Here is a 14,691-nt window from a genome sequence, read left to right as displayed (position 1 = left end):
ACAGTATCAAGTAGGTTTCTGTTTTCTGCATGGCACAGGCAAAATACATGTGAGCTGCTCCACCCTGACATCACAGTATATACTCTTTCTTCAGACCAGAAACCAGAACATGAGTTCAACTGAACTTGTAGAGCCTCAGGTTGTGCCTTTGGAGGTGAATCGATGTGCTGTCGAAGGCAGGATCCCTTAATGTCCAGCTTGTGAAAAGAGTCTCAGACTTGGCAGAGGTTGTAGCAGGCCATAGGTTTCTCCAACACGTTGTCTCCGTCCACCTCGAACACGTAGTCGCAGCGGTGAGCGATCAGAGGAGCATCCGAGAGCGCCACGCTCTGATTGCCAAAGGAGATTACTGTGTCCCTCTGTAGGGGAGACGAGAAGAACAGGAGAGTTAGTCGAGGAGCAGTTCGGTTTTGTAGAATCGCGTTAAAACACTGTTGAAAGTGGAGAAGGTTTGGAGCGAAAATAGCGATAAATAACGTCAGAAAACTGGCTGGTTATGAACAGCAGTAGCACTTTTGATTAGTTCTTATTCAACTTTTTAAAGCGTGAATGTAAATCCTCTTCAACACGGGTTACTGTGACCACCAGAAAATTCTTCCCAATGCTTTTTCGCTATAGATTATTTTCATACAATAGATTATCATTATTTTATTATATGTAAGACGGAACACCAATTTGCAACCAAAAAAGTTAATCGTACTGAAATAAATGCGAGAAAGTTGCTTAAAATGATCCAAATGTAAGAACTAGAACAAAATCTCAGAATACCTGGCTGAAACTGCTTCGTGTCTTATTTAAAAGCCTCCGAAAACTCAGTGAGCTTATTACGAAAATTAAGTTGGTTCTCCAGAAAAAAAAAAGAAGTATACAAATTTCTGGTCTAAAATCTGTCTTTGATGTTTAATTGGGTTGAGGTCTGGCATCTACAGAATATGATCATTTTCATGCTCAGATCCTTCAGTGACCCCCCCCCCCCGTACCCTGTGGGTCAAAGAGGCCACTATCATCAGCATAGAAATTGTTAATCGTAAGTCAAAAGTCATCACTCAGAACAGCTTTGTATTGATTCACAGTGACCCTTCCCTCTGAGTGGATGTGTGGAGACAGGAAAACACTGCAATCAGCTTAACAAAGCCACTGGATTCCCTCACTGTTGGAGTAAAACACTGAGGCCTGTGCTGTTGTTCTGGTGTACGCCGCTTGTCGGTAATATTGTGAATGAGTGCCCATCTGGTCACTTTTTTCCACACCTCTGTACACCAGTGCTTATACTTGTTGCATGGCTAAGCTCTCATATGTGCATTCATCTTTGTTTTTCTAAGTTTATGAACAGCAGCCAGACTACAATGATCCTCTCCATGTAATTGCCAGCGAGCTGTTCTTGCTGATCACGTCCTGTGCTGACATTTTCAGCTGAGGAAGTTATTTTTCTGTCTTTTGCTTACATAATGTACAAACATCAAATCTTGACCACAGACTCCTGTTGTTGTTTGTTTGTTGAGATGTCACTTTAGCCCCTGTTCCTATGAAGACACGACGCAATGGAGCAGGCTTTCTGACCGGAGCTCCTGCCATCTGCACCCCAACAATAAAACCTCTCCCACAATCAGCAGCATTTATTATACGTGCCACGGAGCATGATTGGATGTCAGATGTACCACGTTGTGCACCCGAGTTAGACATCTGCTTTTGTTGTCTTTCTCAAGTCATGTATTTGGGTTTTCCTCTTGTCAGCTGTCTGTGTGTTTGTGCACAGTCAGATTTAAACTGCTGTTATATTTGTTTGCTCAGACTGTGTGAGGCAGATGCCACTGTTTAAACCACAGGAGTTTTTTTTTTTGGCAATGCAAGAAACAAACAAATATGAATGCAAACATGTCAACAACTATTTGGTATAAATATCCATTATAAATCACACTACAGTGCGACTGTGGTGACTCCCTAATCTATTCTTTAGCTTCACAGGAGCTTTAAATTTTAAAAAGTCTCGTTAACTTTCAGGCAGATTGTTTTGTTCAGACTCTCTGGATAAGTTCAATAACTTTAGTGATCCCTGAACGTTTCATATTGCACCATGCTCAGACTTTAACTTTGTATTTGTCGATTACTTTAATTCATGACTAAATACTTGCAGGATGTGAAGTCTTGTTGTCCAGCAATGTATTTAACCTCTTAAGACCCGAGCTCTTGTTTGTTATGCTTTTTTTTTTTTAAATTTCTGTTTGCTATTTGATCTGATCAGGATAAAAAAAAAATTTAAAAAAATTAAATAAAATGTAAAAAAAATGAAGAGAATAAAAATATGTTTTTAAAAAAATACTTAAAAATATAAAAAATAAATGAATGAATAAATGAATTAAAAAATAATATAATAAAAAAATTAACTACTGTGTTAATATAACCCAAACTGTGATATCCACGCATGTAGACGGTTGAATGGAAATCCATGAAAATACAACAACTGTCAAACATGCATTTGTACTTTGAACTGAACAAACAGAACCGGGCCTCCTTACCCTCGTTGGGCCACCTCCATTGTTAACAGTTGTAGACGAAGCAGCAGTGGCGGCAGTGGCTGCTCTCTCAAAGTCCTTCTTACATAAATGAGCCATGATCCCAGCAGCTAAGGCGTCACCGAGAACATTGATCATGGTCCGGAAGCGATCGCTGAGACACAAGATGGAAAAAATGATTCACACTTTGCTCTCATAGCACATATACGACACGCTTGAATGGAATAATTTACAGCTGGACTTACAGAACCCAGTCGATGGCAACAATCAGGGAGATGTCAGCGGGCGGTAACCCCACAGAGGTCAGGACGATCACCATGGTAACCAAACCTGCTTGAGGGATTCCAGCTGCCCCGATGCTGGCTGCTGTCGCTGTTATGCTGGAGAGACAAGAGCGGAGATGTTAGAGATGTAAATAAAACAAGTTATCAGGGGATGATAGTGACATCAGTGTTTCTTCTCACCTGATGGTGACCAGCTGCCCAAAGTCCAAGTCGTACTCGTTGACCTGAGCGATAAAGATGGCCGCCACCGCCTCATACAGGGCTGTCCCGTCCATGTTGATGGTAGCTCCCACCGGCAGCACGAAGCGGGCAATCTGCCGGTCCACTCCACAGTTCTCCAGGAGACACTTCATGGTGATGGGCAGCGTGGCCGAGCTGCAGAGAAAGAGGACCGAGGAGGTCACCAACAGGCCAAAGCATATGCATTGGAAACTGGTTGGACATCCTACACATCTCAAAACTAAAATATCTGTCCTCTCATACCTAGATGAAGTGGCCAGTGCAATGACAAGAGCCTGCAGCAGCCCTCTGATGTAGGGGAAGGGGTTTTTGCGGGTGAAGATGAAGAAGAAGAGAGGCAGCAGGATGAGGCCGTGCACAAACAGCCCCGACAGCACAGTGATGAAGTACATCCCCAGCTTCTCCCCCAGGTGGGCCGGATCGTGCATGTCCAGGATCTTCCCTGCCACCAGGAACACGATGCCAAAGGGAAAGTACCTGCACGATGGAGAGGAGACAATTATCATGCTTGGTTCTGTGTCACTGTAGATCACATCAGCAGCAGCATTAACATGAACTTCACTTTCTCATGGTGTGAAAGCAACAAACTGAGGAGAAAATGAGCTGCATGGAGGTCCAACATGGAGTTTTATTCTACAACACAAGAGATATTTGATGAAATGAATACTTGACAAAATTTTACTTGTGAATCCAAAACTTCACAGAGCTACATGACAATGAAAATCAACAGATTCTACACATATTTAGTTTTGTTGTGTTCATTTTTGGCCATTCTCTTTTCTATTTATTATCAGATTATTTTTTTATTTTGCTTATTCACTTGTACGTTTATGTTTTTCTCTTGTGTTCTTTAGAATGAAACCATCCTAAATGTTTTGGCAATGAGATAAAACGTTAAACCTTGAAACTTTACGACAACATTTTAGTGCAAGTTTTAAAAAAAAAAAACAACCAAAAAAACCCAAAAAGCCATTTTGATTTCTGAGTTTGGAGTGGAGGAAGTTCACTGGCCTGACCTCAACCTCATCCTTTGGGATTAATTGAGACGCCGACTCTGAGCCAGATCTCACCGTCTAACAACGGTGGCTGATCTCACTAATACTCTTGTGGCCTAATGGGAGCAAATCCCTGCTGTCAGGCTCCAGAAGAGTAGATGCTGTTATAGCAGCAGGTTAATGCTTTGGAATTAGATGTCCAGAAATCACACAGGAATGTAAGGTGAATGTAGCCACAGTGTTTTTCTGAAATGTCCACACACTCTTGGGTGTACACTGCGATGCTGTCCACAGTTCCAATCGATCGCATTTGTATGTTTGATTTTTAATCCCATTAACGAAGAGTCCCCTTTGTGCCATTCACACATGTTTAATCCAAGAGCCGACTCATCAGTGGAAAGCCTGAAGGACACTTCAGACGGCAGCGCCTCTCTGAGTTGCTGGGATTTATTTTTAGATTTAATCTGCTCTCTGGACTGTGTGTAGTCTGTCTTTTTTTGGAGGTATGTGCGTGACACAGCAGTGTGCTTTAGAGAGTGTGTGTGTGTGTGTGTTTGTGCATGTGAATGAGAGTGTGTTCTCACCACATCGCAGCATTAATGATCTTCATGACGCACTCGTTGATGCACTGACACACGTTGACCAACGGTGCTCCACGTTCTCCCATCTTCCCCAGCAGCAGGCCTGAGAACAGACAGGACACATGTTCACATGTTCATGGTTACTAGTGAAAGTGCTACTGTGAAGGGGTTATAACTAATGAATAAATAGTTAGTAAATCATTTATAGATCTGCACTATGAATAGGAGCAACTATTGCATCGCCAGGCCCCTTGGATTGGTTATCAGCAATAAGAGTGAATCATTAAAAATTCCACATTTAGCTGTTCTTGTACTCAGTCTCTGTTACCTTTCATTGGAAATGTGTACTTTTTATTTCAGTACATTTATCTTAGAGCTGTAGTCACGACTGATTTTCCAGACTAAGCTTTTCCAGAACACATAGCAAAACTGGCTCACTTTGTTTATGGGCCTCTTTGGAAAAAACATTGTCTGGAGAACAGTGTCACCCCTCTGGTCCTGTTTTATTACACAGACATTACAGAATAGTCTGTAAAAATATTGCAGAATTTGTGTAGCAGAACATGTTTATTCCACTTTACTCTGATTTTAACACGGGTCTGTTTCAAGCTTTTCTGAGCTACTGAATGTTTTTTTGTTTGTTTTGTTTTGTTTTGTTTTAATAGAGTTTTTTTTCTCTATTTCAGGCCTTCATGAACACAAAATCCACACTATATTCTGTACACATGTAAATGAGACCAAATGCTCCTTATTTTAAGTTAAGGAATTTGGCTGCATAGTTTATATCATAAGTCAAATCAAACATGCAAGTGGTGTACAATGAAACCATTGTCTTTGTTGCACTAAGCCCTGTGTGATTATTCAGGGCGATGACACTCCGGAACACAACAACACGCCTGATGGGATGAGTGATGCACGAATAGAAAGCAAACAAGCATGCTAATTGATGTCAAGGAGACTTTGCGCAGAGAATGTAGGAAAAACAACCACTGTCCCATATCCACGACCTCAACAGTAATAGCACTTTAAAATAGCTGAGTTAACAAACCTTTGCTGTGAACACACAACAGACTCACTGTTAGTCTGGACTGTAGAGGGATGATTGCAATGTGCTGTGACAGCCCTCAATTTATATTCAAAGGCAAAAATGCATGTACAATCTGCATATAACAAGAAACCACTTAACCCAACTGTAACCTGGTACAACAACAAAATCAACTTCTCCGTTGAAGTATTAGAAGGACGATATCAGCTGCAAGGGCAATGTTTCTGCAGAATGACTGCATTCACTTTTAAAGCCTGTGCTACTGTTTTTTTTTGTTGATAATATATTTATCATTTCACTCAGATAAAGAATAAATACTTTTTCCAGCACTAACCATTAACAAAGGGTCATGAGTAGCTGAATTCAACACTTTCCAATCAAAATGATGACATCACAAAAAGTGTCACTTCAGAGCAGAAAAATACAGCAACCAGGGGGACATTTGGTAACCTGCAGTCCAAATCTAAAAGTTGTCATAATGAAGTAATGAAGGCCTTCATCGTCTGCATTTGATTTATTTATTTAAACCCAAAGGTTACATCTTTTGAACCCTTCACAGAGGCTGACCTACTAGAATGGAAAGAGTTCTGCAGTCTTACCCATGGTGGCCGAGAAGATGACGATCCCCAGCACGTTCATGCCTTTGCTCGTACTCGGGACGATTTTATACTTGATGTCAGGTGCAGGGGTGATCTCCAGGAAGACCGGGTGGCCCAGGCGAGGGTTGTGGTAGTCGGGCATGACGTACACATAGTTGGCCTGAGACTCTTTTACGTTGGCGCTCTGCACTATAGGTACCAGGTCTGTCCGGTACTGGAATGAAACAAACCACAGGGATCTGTAAATATGTGGATGCTGTGAGTTTACTTAATGGACAGTTTTTGTCAGATTTTGTCCAACTCACCTGCTGAAAAGTGGCTTCAATTAGATTTGATGGGATCATGTTCCTGCAATAAACAGCAAACAGACAAAACAGGTCAGATTATACGACTGAGGGGTAAAATAGTTCAAAATGTGGCAGCTGTGTGTTTAATGTGAAACAGCAGTGGCTCAGTGATCGATCAGTTATTCAATGAGCAAAGACGAGATGTTCTCAAAGCACTGAGAAAGAAATTCAAATTTGTACTTTCACACGAATTAAATAAAGAAAAGTGCTGATCGTTATCAATGTGACGAAAAGCTCCATAATAGCATCAACCTTGTGATACGTTTGTTTGTAGACTTTAAAAAAAAAAAGAATTCTCATGTTGCAATAAGATGTCAAATACCCGTCAAAACAGAGATGCTTTTTTGTTTGTTTTTTAAAATTGTGCTTCTAAATGCAAAAGCAGGAGTGTTTATATGCCATTAATTGCTGTATTGGTGAGACGTGTAAATTAGCTTTAAAATTAAAACACACTGATATATATCAAAACCACCCAATAGCACATAAAAAGGTTAAAAGCAGCTCCACCTTGAGCTACTTCAATGTGTAAAATGTAACTTCCAAATATATAAACATTTTAAATAAATGCTTAAAATACTGATTTTCAAGCAAATGATTGATAGATATTTCCTGCACCTTTGGCTATTGTAATGAAGAAGCATTTTCAATAATAAGACTTCTGTTCCTGCATGAATCAGGGTCCATTTGTGCTATTTTACACATTGTATGTATTAAACTGTCAACAACACCAGGGGTCACATTTTCAGACGACGCAGGCAAACGTGGAGGCTTTCACAGACTGACGCTGTTGGAAGGTGGAAGGGTTCAGCCAGCAATCGTGTACCGGGACTGCATTTGTACAGCATATACGTCAGTGACACAGGCAGCGAGATTGTCAAACACGTAAGAGGACTGAAATGCACACCTCAACGCAGCTCTCCAGTATAATCAGGTTTAAGAAGAAGGTATTAGTGGATCTCTGACATGAATGGCCCCGCGGTAAGCCTGAGCGCACACACCAAGACCGCAGCTTCAATCAGCACCTTCTGAGAAAGTTCAGGCTTAACAGATCACAATTAAGTGTCTCCCTATTCTTAGCCAAACTGCTGTGTGGGAGTCCTGCCCTTTGACTCGGTTTCATTTAGGGTGTTCACGCCGTTGCATTAAATGTCGGAGGAAACCACATTTTTCCGGAAGCTGCTTTGTCTATTATTTTGCTCTGAAGGCCATTATGTCAGCCACCAGGATCAAACTGATCCCTGGAGCTTTTGTGATTAGAGAGCTTCCTGTTTTTGCGGAGCACACGGAGTTCACAAGGTCTGAACTGGATCTGTACTGGGTTTAATTAGTCTATACTGGTTTTCACCAGCTTTTCAAGGGCGTTAAATGGCAAATCCTCATCCTAGAAAACACTAATAAGATCTCTTCAAAAGCTTATGATAGGATGGGATTCTCTCAGTTCTTCTGAAAGCATTTTCCAGCTATAAGATCTTTTCCAAAATCAATCCAAATGTGTCTGTGTCTTTATATGGTTTGTAAAGGCAAAGTTCTCTGGAAAAAGCTCTTGAAAGAAACATAGCAAAATACTGTATTGTCCTCTTCTAAATTGCTTAAGAGGACGAACACACTGACTGACAGAAGAGATGCTTTTTTATTTTTTATTCTCTCCGTGTTAGTTGCAGTGTTTTTTTGGATGGCGGCGGTGGTGGTCTGGTCGTCACTTTGGTTTGTGCTGAAATATATCAGAAACTATTTCATGAACCACCATTACATTTGGCACACTTTGATGGTAGCTTTCATTTAGCACCATAATATTTTTACACATTCAGTGACACATCTAATATCCAACAAATGGAAAATTGGCACTTTGTGTTTACGTTGGTAGTTCCCAGACAAACATTAATCCTTTTGACTTTGATGATCCCTTGAGCCACTGTGAGGTTGATATTTGTGGCTACTATTGCACAGATTGCTATGACAGTTGGTTCATGTCTCCTTATCGATGAATCCATTCAATGCCCTCATCTGATAAAAATCTGTCTTTGTGACCCAATAGTTGCAAAGCTATTGACATTTGAATTTAGTGCTAGTTAGCGAAGTGCCAATTAGTGTAGCTGTAGATTATTAGTCTTTTTCATTAATGAAGAAGGAATTATAGTGAATAATGTCAGAGGACGGTTACAGAACAGCGTCCTTGCTCGGTAACCTTTCTTAAGTGCGCTTCAGTGGGTAACAATATTTGAACGATGGCGATCCTCAGTGTCTGTGTGAATGTTAACCTGATGAGGTCCAGCAGAGCGTCAGCAGAGGTCATAACAGGGCCCGAACTGGCATGGTGGCCATCTTTCTCTGAGCCCGTCCCCGGGTGAATGATGAGCACCAGCACGATGCCAACGATGACGGCGATGAAGGTGGTCCACAGGTAGTAGGTGATGGTCAGGACTCCCAGCCGACCGCTTGCCTTCGTGTCCATGGCTGACAGGCCGGACATAAGACTGAACGGGAAAGAAGGACATGTGTGTAAAGTTTGTTATTTAGTCAACTATTAGGTTTAAAAACATGGATTTGCTTGTTAGCTTTATGAAGATTAGAACTGGAATTAGCTTTGACTGGATGTTTAAAGCTACGTATTAAGGGATATTGGAGAGTATTAATCAGCTGCTCTGAAAGCCACACGAAATGTTGAAGGTGCAACAATGGCAGTCACAACCCTATTATATGAGGAGGGTTATTTCAGTGGTCATTTTCACTTTTTAGATGTGGATGCTGCAGTTTTCATTATATCTCGTGTAAAAATCTGCAAAATGTTGAGAACCAGAAGGGAATGATACGCAACAAAGACCGCAGGACTAGGATTGAGTTCAGCATCTTTTCTGAAGAAAAATTCCCAGAAAATTATATATTTGTCATTATCAGCTGGGTTTGGTCCAACGCACTCAGCTGATTGTTACCTGGAGGTGATGAGCGGCAGAATCAACATCTTCAGCATCCTCATCAGCAGCTCTCCAGGGAACGAAAAGTAGATCTTGGCCTGTGAGGAAGAGAAACACTTGTAGCTAAATAAACCTGACACTTGGTATGTTTTTTAAACAGTTTATGATTTCTGCCTCCTAAGGATTCACAGCATCTATAGGATCTTAATTTAACCCTGTTGCTAAATGGACAGTTCCCCTGCATGTGTGTTGTAAACTGATATCACTTTGGATATTTCAGCATATCTTTATGGGTCAAAAAGAAAAAAAAAAAAGATTCTCTTAGATCAAAATCAAACATAATTTTTTTTTATACCAGAACCATTATGTCTGAAACCTTTAAGTACGTATAAATCAAATGTAGTTATTTTCCAATGATATTAAGTTCAAGAACGTTTCATTGTGTTTCATGGGTTCTTTTAGCCGATGAGATGTTTGTGCATTTAGGGGACGGCTGCCATCATGCAGGAGTGCATTGTGGTGCGCGCTGGAAACTAATCATTAATTCAGTCTCTGCCAAAATGCTTAAGCTCCTTGGTCCACTTAGAGCATCTTACATCACGGTGACTTAAAGTTAGATGTACGTTGCCCTTAAACAGACATTTGCGGGGTTCTAAATACGTTCTCGAATGCAGAGGGAAATCTTTGATTAAGGAAATCAATCATGAAAGGGGGGAAAAAACACAGATAATAATAAATTAAACCTGCAATACCTTTTTAGAAACTGGTGAAAGTTAACTGAACACAGCATTGAACTATAAACGTGCTTTGAGTTGAAACAGCAAACACTTTGTACTGAGTAGTGAGAGTGAAGCAACCTGTATGTTGCTGTGGTATAAAAAAATGTTGTTATTAAACTCTATAAATCTAAAAGGAAACTGCTGAATTGGGAGAAAAGATTTTCTGTGGGTTCATTACATGCACAACAACATGTGATCCAGGCTTAGAGTGGCCGTCCTCTTTCAGTCCTCCATTCACACTTTCAAACAACAATCTCAACACATCAATGACTTTTTAATTGCTTTAAGTAGTTTCCATATGTTCGTGTCTTATAGTTATTTTATTTCAGTAACTGGTCTGGCAAGTTGTTATATTGCTTGTCTTGTTTTTTTTTTTAGTATTTAATTGAAGCTTAATTGAAATTTTGTTTTGTTTTCTGTCTTCCCTTTTTGCTCATGTTGTTGTCGTTGTAACATGTACGGCTCTTTGGCCAACTCAACATGCAAATGAGTAAACTTGAAGTGATTTGATTTGATAATGTCAAATTAAAGAAAGCACTTCTGCTCTTCTTCTGACCCGACTTTCTGCTTTTACCTGTGTCCATTCTCACTTCTACGTAGTTGACTTTCACTACAGCCTCAGTGCATAACAAACTAAGAGAACAGGCTGACTGTTAGGTCTCGTCCTGATTTGTTGTGTTAGTGTGTGTTTGCATATTTCCCACTATATTCTGTTGCACTGTAAAAAATGGCATCTGAGCTGAAATAAAGTGCTTTTTTTTTAATGTGTCCTATTTAACTTTCTCCTTTGGGATGGCAATATGCTTTTCTTCCTTCTATGAAGCTGAAATTATCCTCTGTCTCTTAAAGAAGTGGTTTTCAACTTTCAGCGAAAATGTACTTTTTGCATCTGACATCCACGTTTTTTCGCTTTCCTTCGAGTTGGATTGCAGATTAAAGAAAAAGGAACCAACAGTACGTCTAATGCCAAAATCATGTTTTAGATTTTAGGTAAAGCAAATACTTAAGCGCAAAAATTGGAAACGAAAAATGAAGTTGCAAACTGTTCATTTTCGAGGAATCAAATAATTTAAGTACAACTAATATATGTCAGTTAGCTTCATTTGGATGAACTCAGTTTAGTTATGTTTTACCAATCACTTATTTAAGTTGGTCCAACAACTCTCTTTTTTTCAGCTTAAGTCTGGAACATCCACACCCAGTCGGTTTGCCTCTGGTTGAATTTCTGACTTTTGACCGTCCCTACCTGTGTGGAGAGGTTGAGTGACCGGAGCACGAATCCGAGCACACAGCCGGTCACCACAGCGAAGACCGAGAGCGTCAGCAGACCATTCCTTCTGCAGTAGTCCTTCACGTACTCCCTGAGTTTCACCGACACCACACTTTTGAAGAATTTCTTCAACCATTCCATCATGATTCAGGCTCAGTCTGTAGCCCAGCAGGCCCCCCCACCCCCCTCAGTGAGCAACAGGTATCCGGGTCTCTTAGCGAGTGTGACAGATCAGTGTGTATCCCACAAGATACCGAGGCGGACCAACAGCCGGCGAGTCTGATCAAGTGTGGATCCTGTCTAACACTGAGGAGCTCACCCAGTCTGAGGGAGGAAGTGATGACTGAGTGGTTCCCGCTTAAGCAATCCCTAAAAGGATTATCCCTATCCCATGCAAACAGAGTCTCCTTCACAGCCACTCAGACTTATTAAGGAGGCTAAAGCTAGACTTCCATGCCGATTAATTCCCCCATTCATAGATCATCATGAGTCGTTGCCACAGTTCATAAAACAGCTGCATACACCTCGTGACATTAGCTCTCATGTGTACATCGTAGCAACACCGACTTTAACTCATCTTACAAGACAACATTTATTGAAAATACGGAGAAATATGCGTAATCTAAACAAAACAAAAACTGATTTCCACTCAGACTGTTGTTTAAAAGATCACTAATATAGTTGTTGATTTCTAGGGGCAGAAAATGAAGATTTATTTTGTTTGTGTGTGCTGAACTGTGCAGGCAGGATTACCAGAGGCCAGAGGCCAAAGGTAAGACACCAGTCCTCTGTGTTCAGGACTTTACAGTATACGCTGACACTTCGCTGCCCTTTAACTTGACCACGATGTCAGGCTGTGTCAGGCTGTGTCAGCTGTTCAGCGGTCAGGACGAGCACCGAGGGGCCTGAACGTCAGCACTTGTCATTTTAGCCTGTAGATAAAATCCTGTTGGCTCAGAAAAGCTGTCTCAAATGAAGCAGCAAGTGATGGTGTGATCTCTGCAGGCCTTTTGAGGAGGACGTGTTTGGTCACTACTACAAAAACATGATGCAAACTGTGTGGTTTTGCTGTCATTTAAGTAGAATGAAATGTTTAAAAGGTGTAATAAGAGTTGACCGTGTGCAAGATTGTAGTTAATCAAAGGAGAAAATGTGATTTTCTTTTGAAAACAGCGACTAATGAAGCTGTTAACAGAAATCCTGGCATGCCATTGTCATCAGCCGTCCCCGTTGTCCTTCTATTCTCGTGTGTTGTTTGCATGCCTTGTTAATTCTGTTGTGGACTGACGTCTGCTTACATCAGAGAGTCCCTGCTGACCTGGGAAGACATCCAGGCTCGACTCTTTCCAGTGCAACAATGTCTGCCCACGTCACCTGAAGCCAATCCAATAACATTTAATCCCTGTCTTGAACAATGCGAGCAGCGAGATCAGCAAATGGCGCAGAAGGGAAGCATATACTTAGAAGCATTGAGCTCTGCTGTGAATCTTGATTTGTAAGTCATGCAGCCCAAATTTCCATCCAAACTAAGATGGGCATTAACAAACAATGCCTCATTGTTTCTTATTTAAAAATTTTATTTTAACTTTTTTAAAAGCTTGTCAAAACAGAAATGGCCCAACCTCTCCTCACAGACACTTTCTCACAACCTTAAAGTAACTATAAAGGGAGTTTTTTTTTGTTTGTTTGTTTGCTTGGTTTTTTTAGTAACAGTGTAAAGTGCCTCACTTGTATTTAATCTACAGAGAATTATTTCTAGACTTTGCAGCTGCTCTACAGAGCAAGAGAGTGTGTTAAGCTTTCATAAGTTTTAATGTTATGGTTTACTGTCACTGCTGTCATAGTGTTGTTTTCATGACATCATGTCTCTCTTTTCTACAAAGACGCTTTATAAAACCCGCTTTACACTGCCTGCTTGCACTCAGACAGTTATCCTCTGCAGCCACGTTAACAGGCTTTCAATGGCAATGCTTGCATGCTGGTGTTTACCAGCCATGATATTATCTACCATGTTCATTTATCATGTTCATTAGAGATGCAAATATTTACCAATGAGAGCTAAACACAAAGAACAGTTCCTATAGCAGAGAACATCAGCAGGTATTTGGTTATAAATGAAACTACTGAACAGATCAAATGTTTCATCTGATTATGGCTCTGAGGGGGATAAAAAACAAAGAGGTCACCAAAGGTCATGAAGCTTCACGAAAGACAACTTCATGGTGGCACGAGAGGTGAAGACGATCAGCAAGGTCATGAACCTGCAACAGCAGCAGCAGCAGACCAGCTTCCACATGGAGATGGAAATAAAAACTGTGGAGATGTTGTTTTCTGCTGTGTTCATGAAAAAGTATGAGTCTACAGATATTCATGTCTTGGCATGAAAATAACATGCAAATATTGGTTTAGTTTCCTTAGTTTTACATCAAGATAAGCTAAAGATGAAAGAGGTCTTCTCCTCATATGAAACATTAATTATGATGTCTTTAAAAGTTATTTAAGGACGTTGTTTCTAAACTGGTCAAAATAAGCCTGAAAGATTCAGTATATTGTTTGTGTTATTGTGAATATGTAACTTAAACTTGGTGAGGTTCCTGTCAGCTCTGTGTTCAGTGGTCTGTGTCAGAGTTTCTTCCTCTTCAGCAGCTGCAGTCGCTTCCTGCTGTAACAGCTCAGAGTCTCTGCAGTCTGACTGAGGAGGTTTTTGTACGACCATAAATCACTGTGTCAACACATCAGCACTGTTTATTACATGAATACTCTGACAGTAATAAACTGCTGCATCTTCAGCCTGAACTCCACTAATGGTCAAAGTGAAGTCGGAGGTTCTTCCACTGCCACTAAATCGAGCTGGAGTTCCTGAATGCCGTGTGCTCACTTGTCTTATGAGGAGCTTTGGAGTCTGTCCAGATGTCTGTTGATACCAGGACATACATGGACCACCACTACACAAAGCCACATTCGGGCTGGTCTTACAGGTCAGAGTGACAGTGGATCCTGGAGTAAATGTCTTGACTGGAGGTTGAGTCACAGTCACCTGACCGCTGCATCCTGCAGACACAAACACATTATTCATTCATCAGCACAAATACATGAGACAAAAGGCAGCAGGTAATCACTGAAATG

At 40.8% G+C, this 14,691-nt stretch overlaps 1 protein-coding gene and 1 gene segment (V, D, J or C); both read right to left on the bottom strand.

Moving 5' to 3' along the window:
- Positions 1–212: 212 nt before the first annotated feature.
- Positions 213–11,709, bottom strand: slc1a8b (solute carrier family 1 member 8b). Of its 2 annotated transcripts, none has more exons than XM_008305692.1 (11): positions 11,542–11,709; positions 9,535–9,614; positions 8,863–9,078; positions 6,563–6,605; positions 6,258–6,471; positions 4,617–4,716; positions 3,281–3,514; positions 2,978–3,172; positions 2,759–2,893; positions 2,544–2,667; positions 213–359 (listed from the first exon to the last, which is right to left on the bottom strand). In XM_008305692.1, the coding sequence occupies exons 1-11, from the start codon at positions 11,707–11,709 to the stop codon at positions 213–215; spliced, it is 1,656 nt and encodes a 551-aa protein (XP_008303914.1). The 2 variants fall into 2 exon arrangements, with proteins under 2 accessions (XP_008303914.1, XP_008303913.1); XM_008305691.1 differs by having other exon boundaries at positions 2,517–2,667; positions 11,542–11,706.
- A 2,573-nt stretch (positions 11,710–14,282) lies between these two features.
- LOC103375421 (Ig kappa chain V-III region NG9-like) lies at positions 14,283–14,641 on the bottom strand. The segment is given in 1 exon segment: positions 14,283–14,641. A coding segment is annotated over 1 exon segment (357 nt).
- Between the last annotated feature and the right edge of the window lie 50 nt (positions 14,642–14,691).

Source organism: Stegastes partitus, unplaced genomic scaffold (assembly GCF_000690725.1).
Source record: "Stegastes partitus isolate 25-593 unplaced genomic scaffold, Stegastes_partitus-1.0.2 Scaffold2589, whole genome shotgun sequence".
Classification (NCBI taxonomy): domain Eukaryota; kingdom Metazoa; phylum Chordata; class Actinopteri; family Pomacentridae; genus Stegastes; species Stegastes partitus.
Note: the sequence above shows the minus strand (reverse complement) of the source record. Positions and strands in the feature narration are given on the sequence as shown.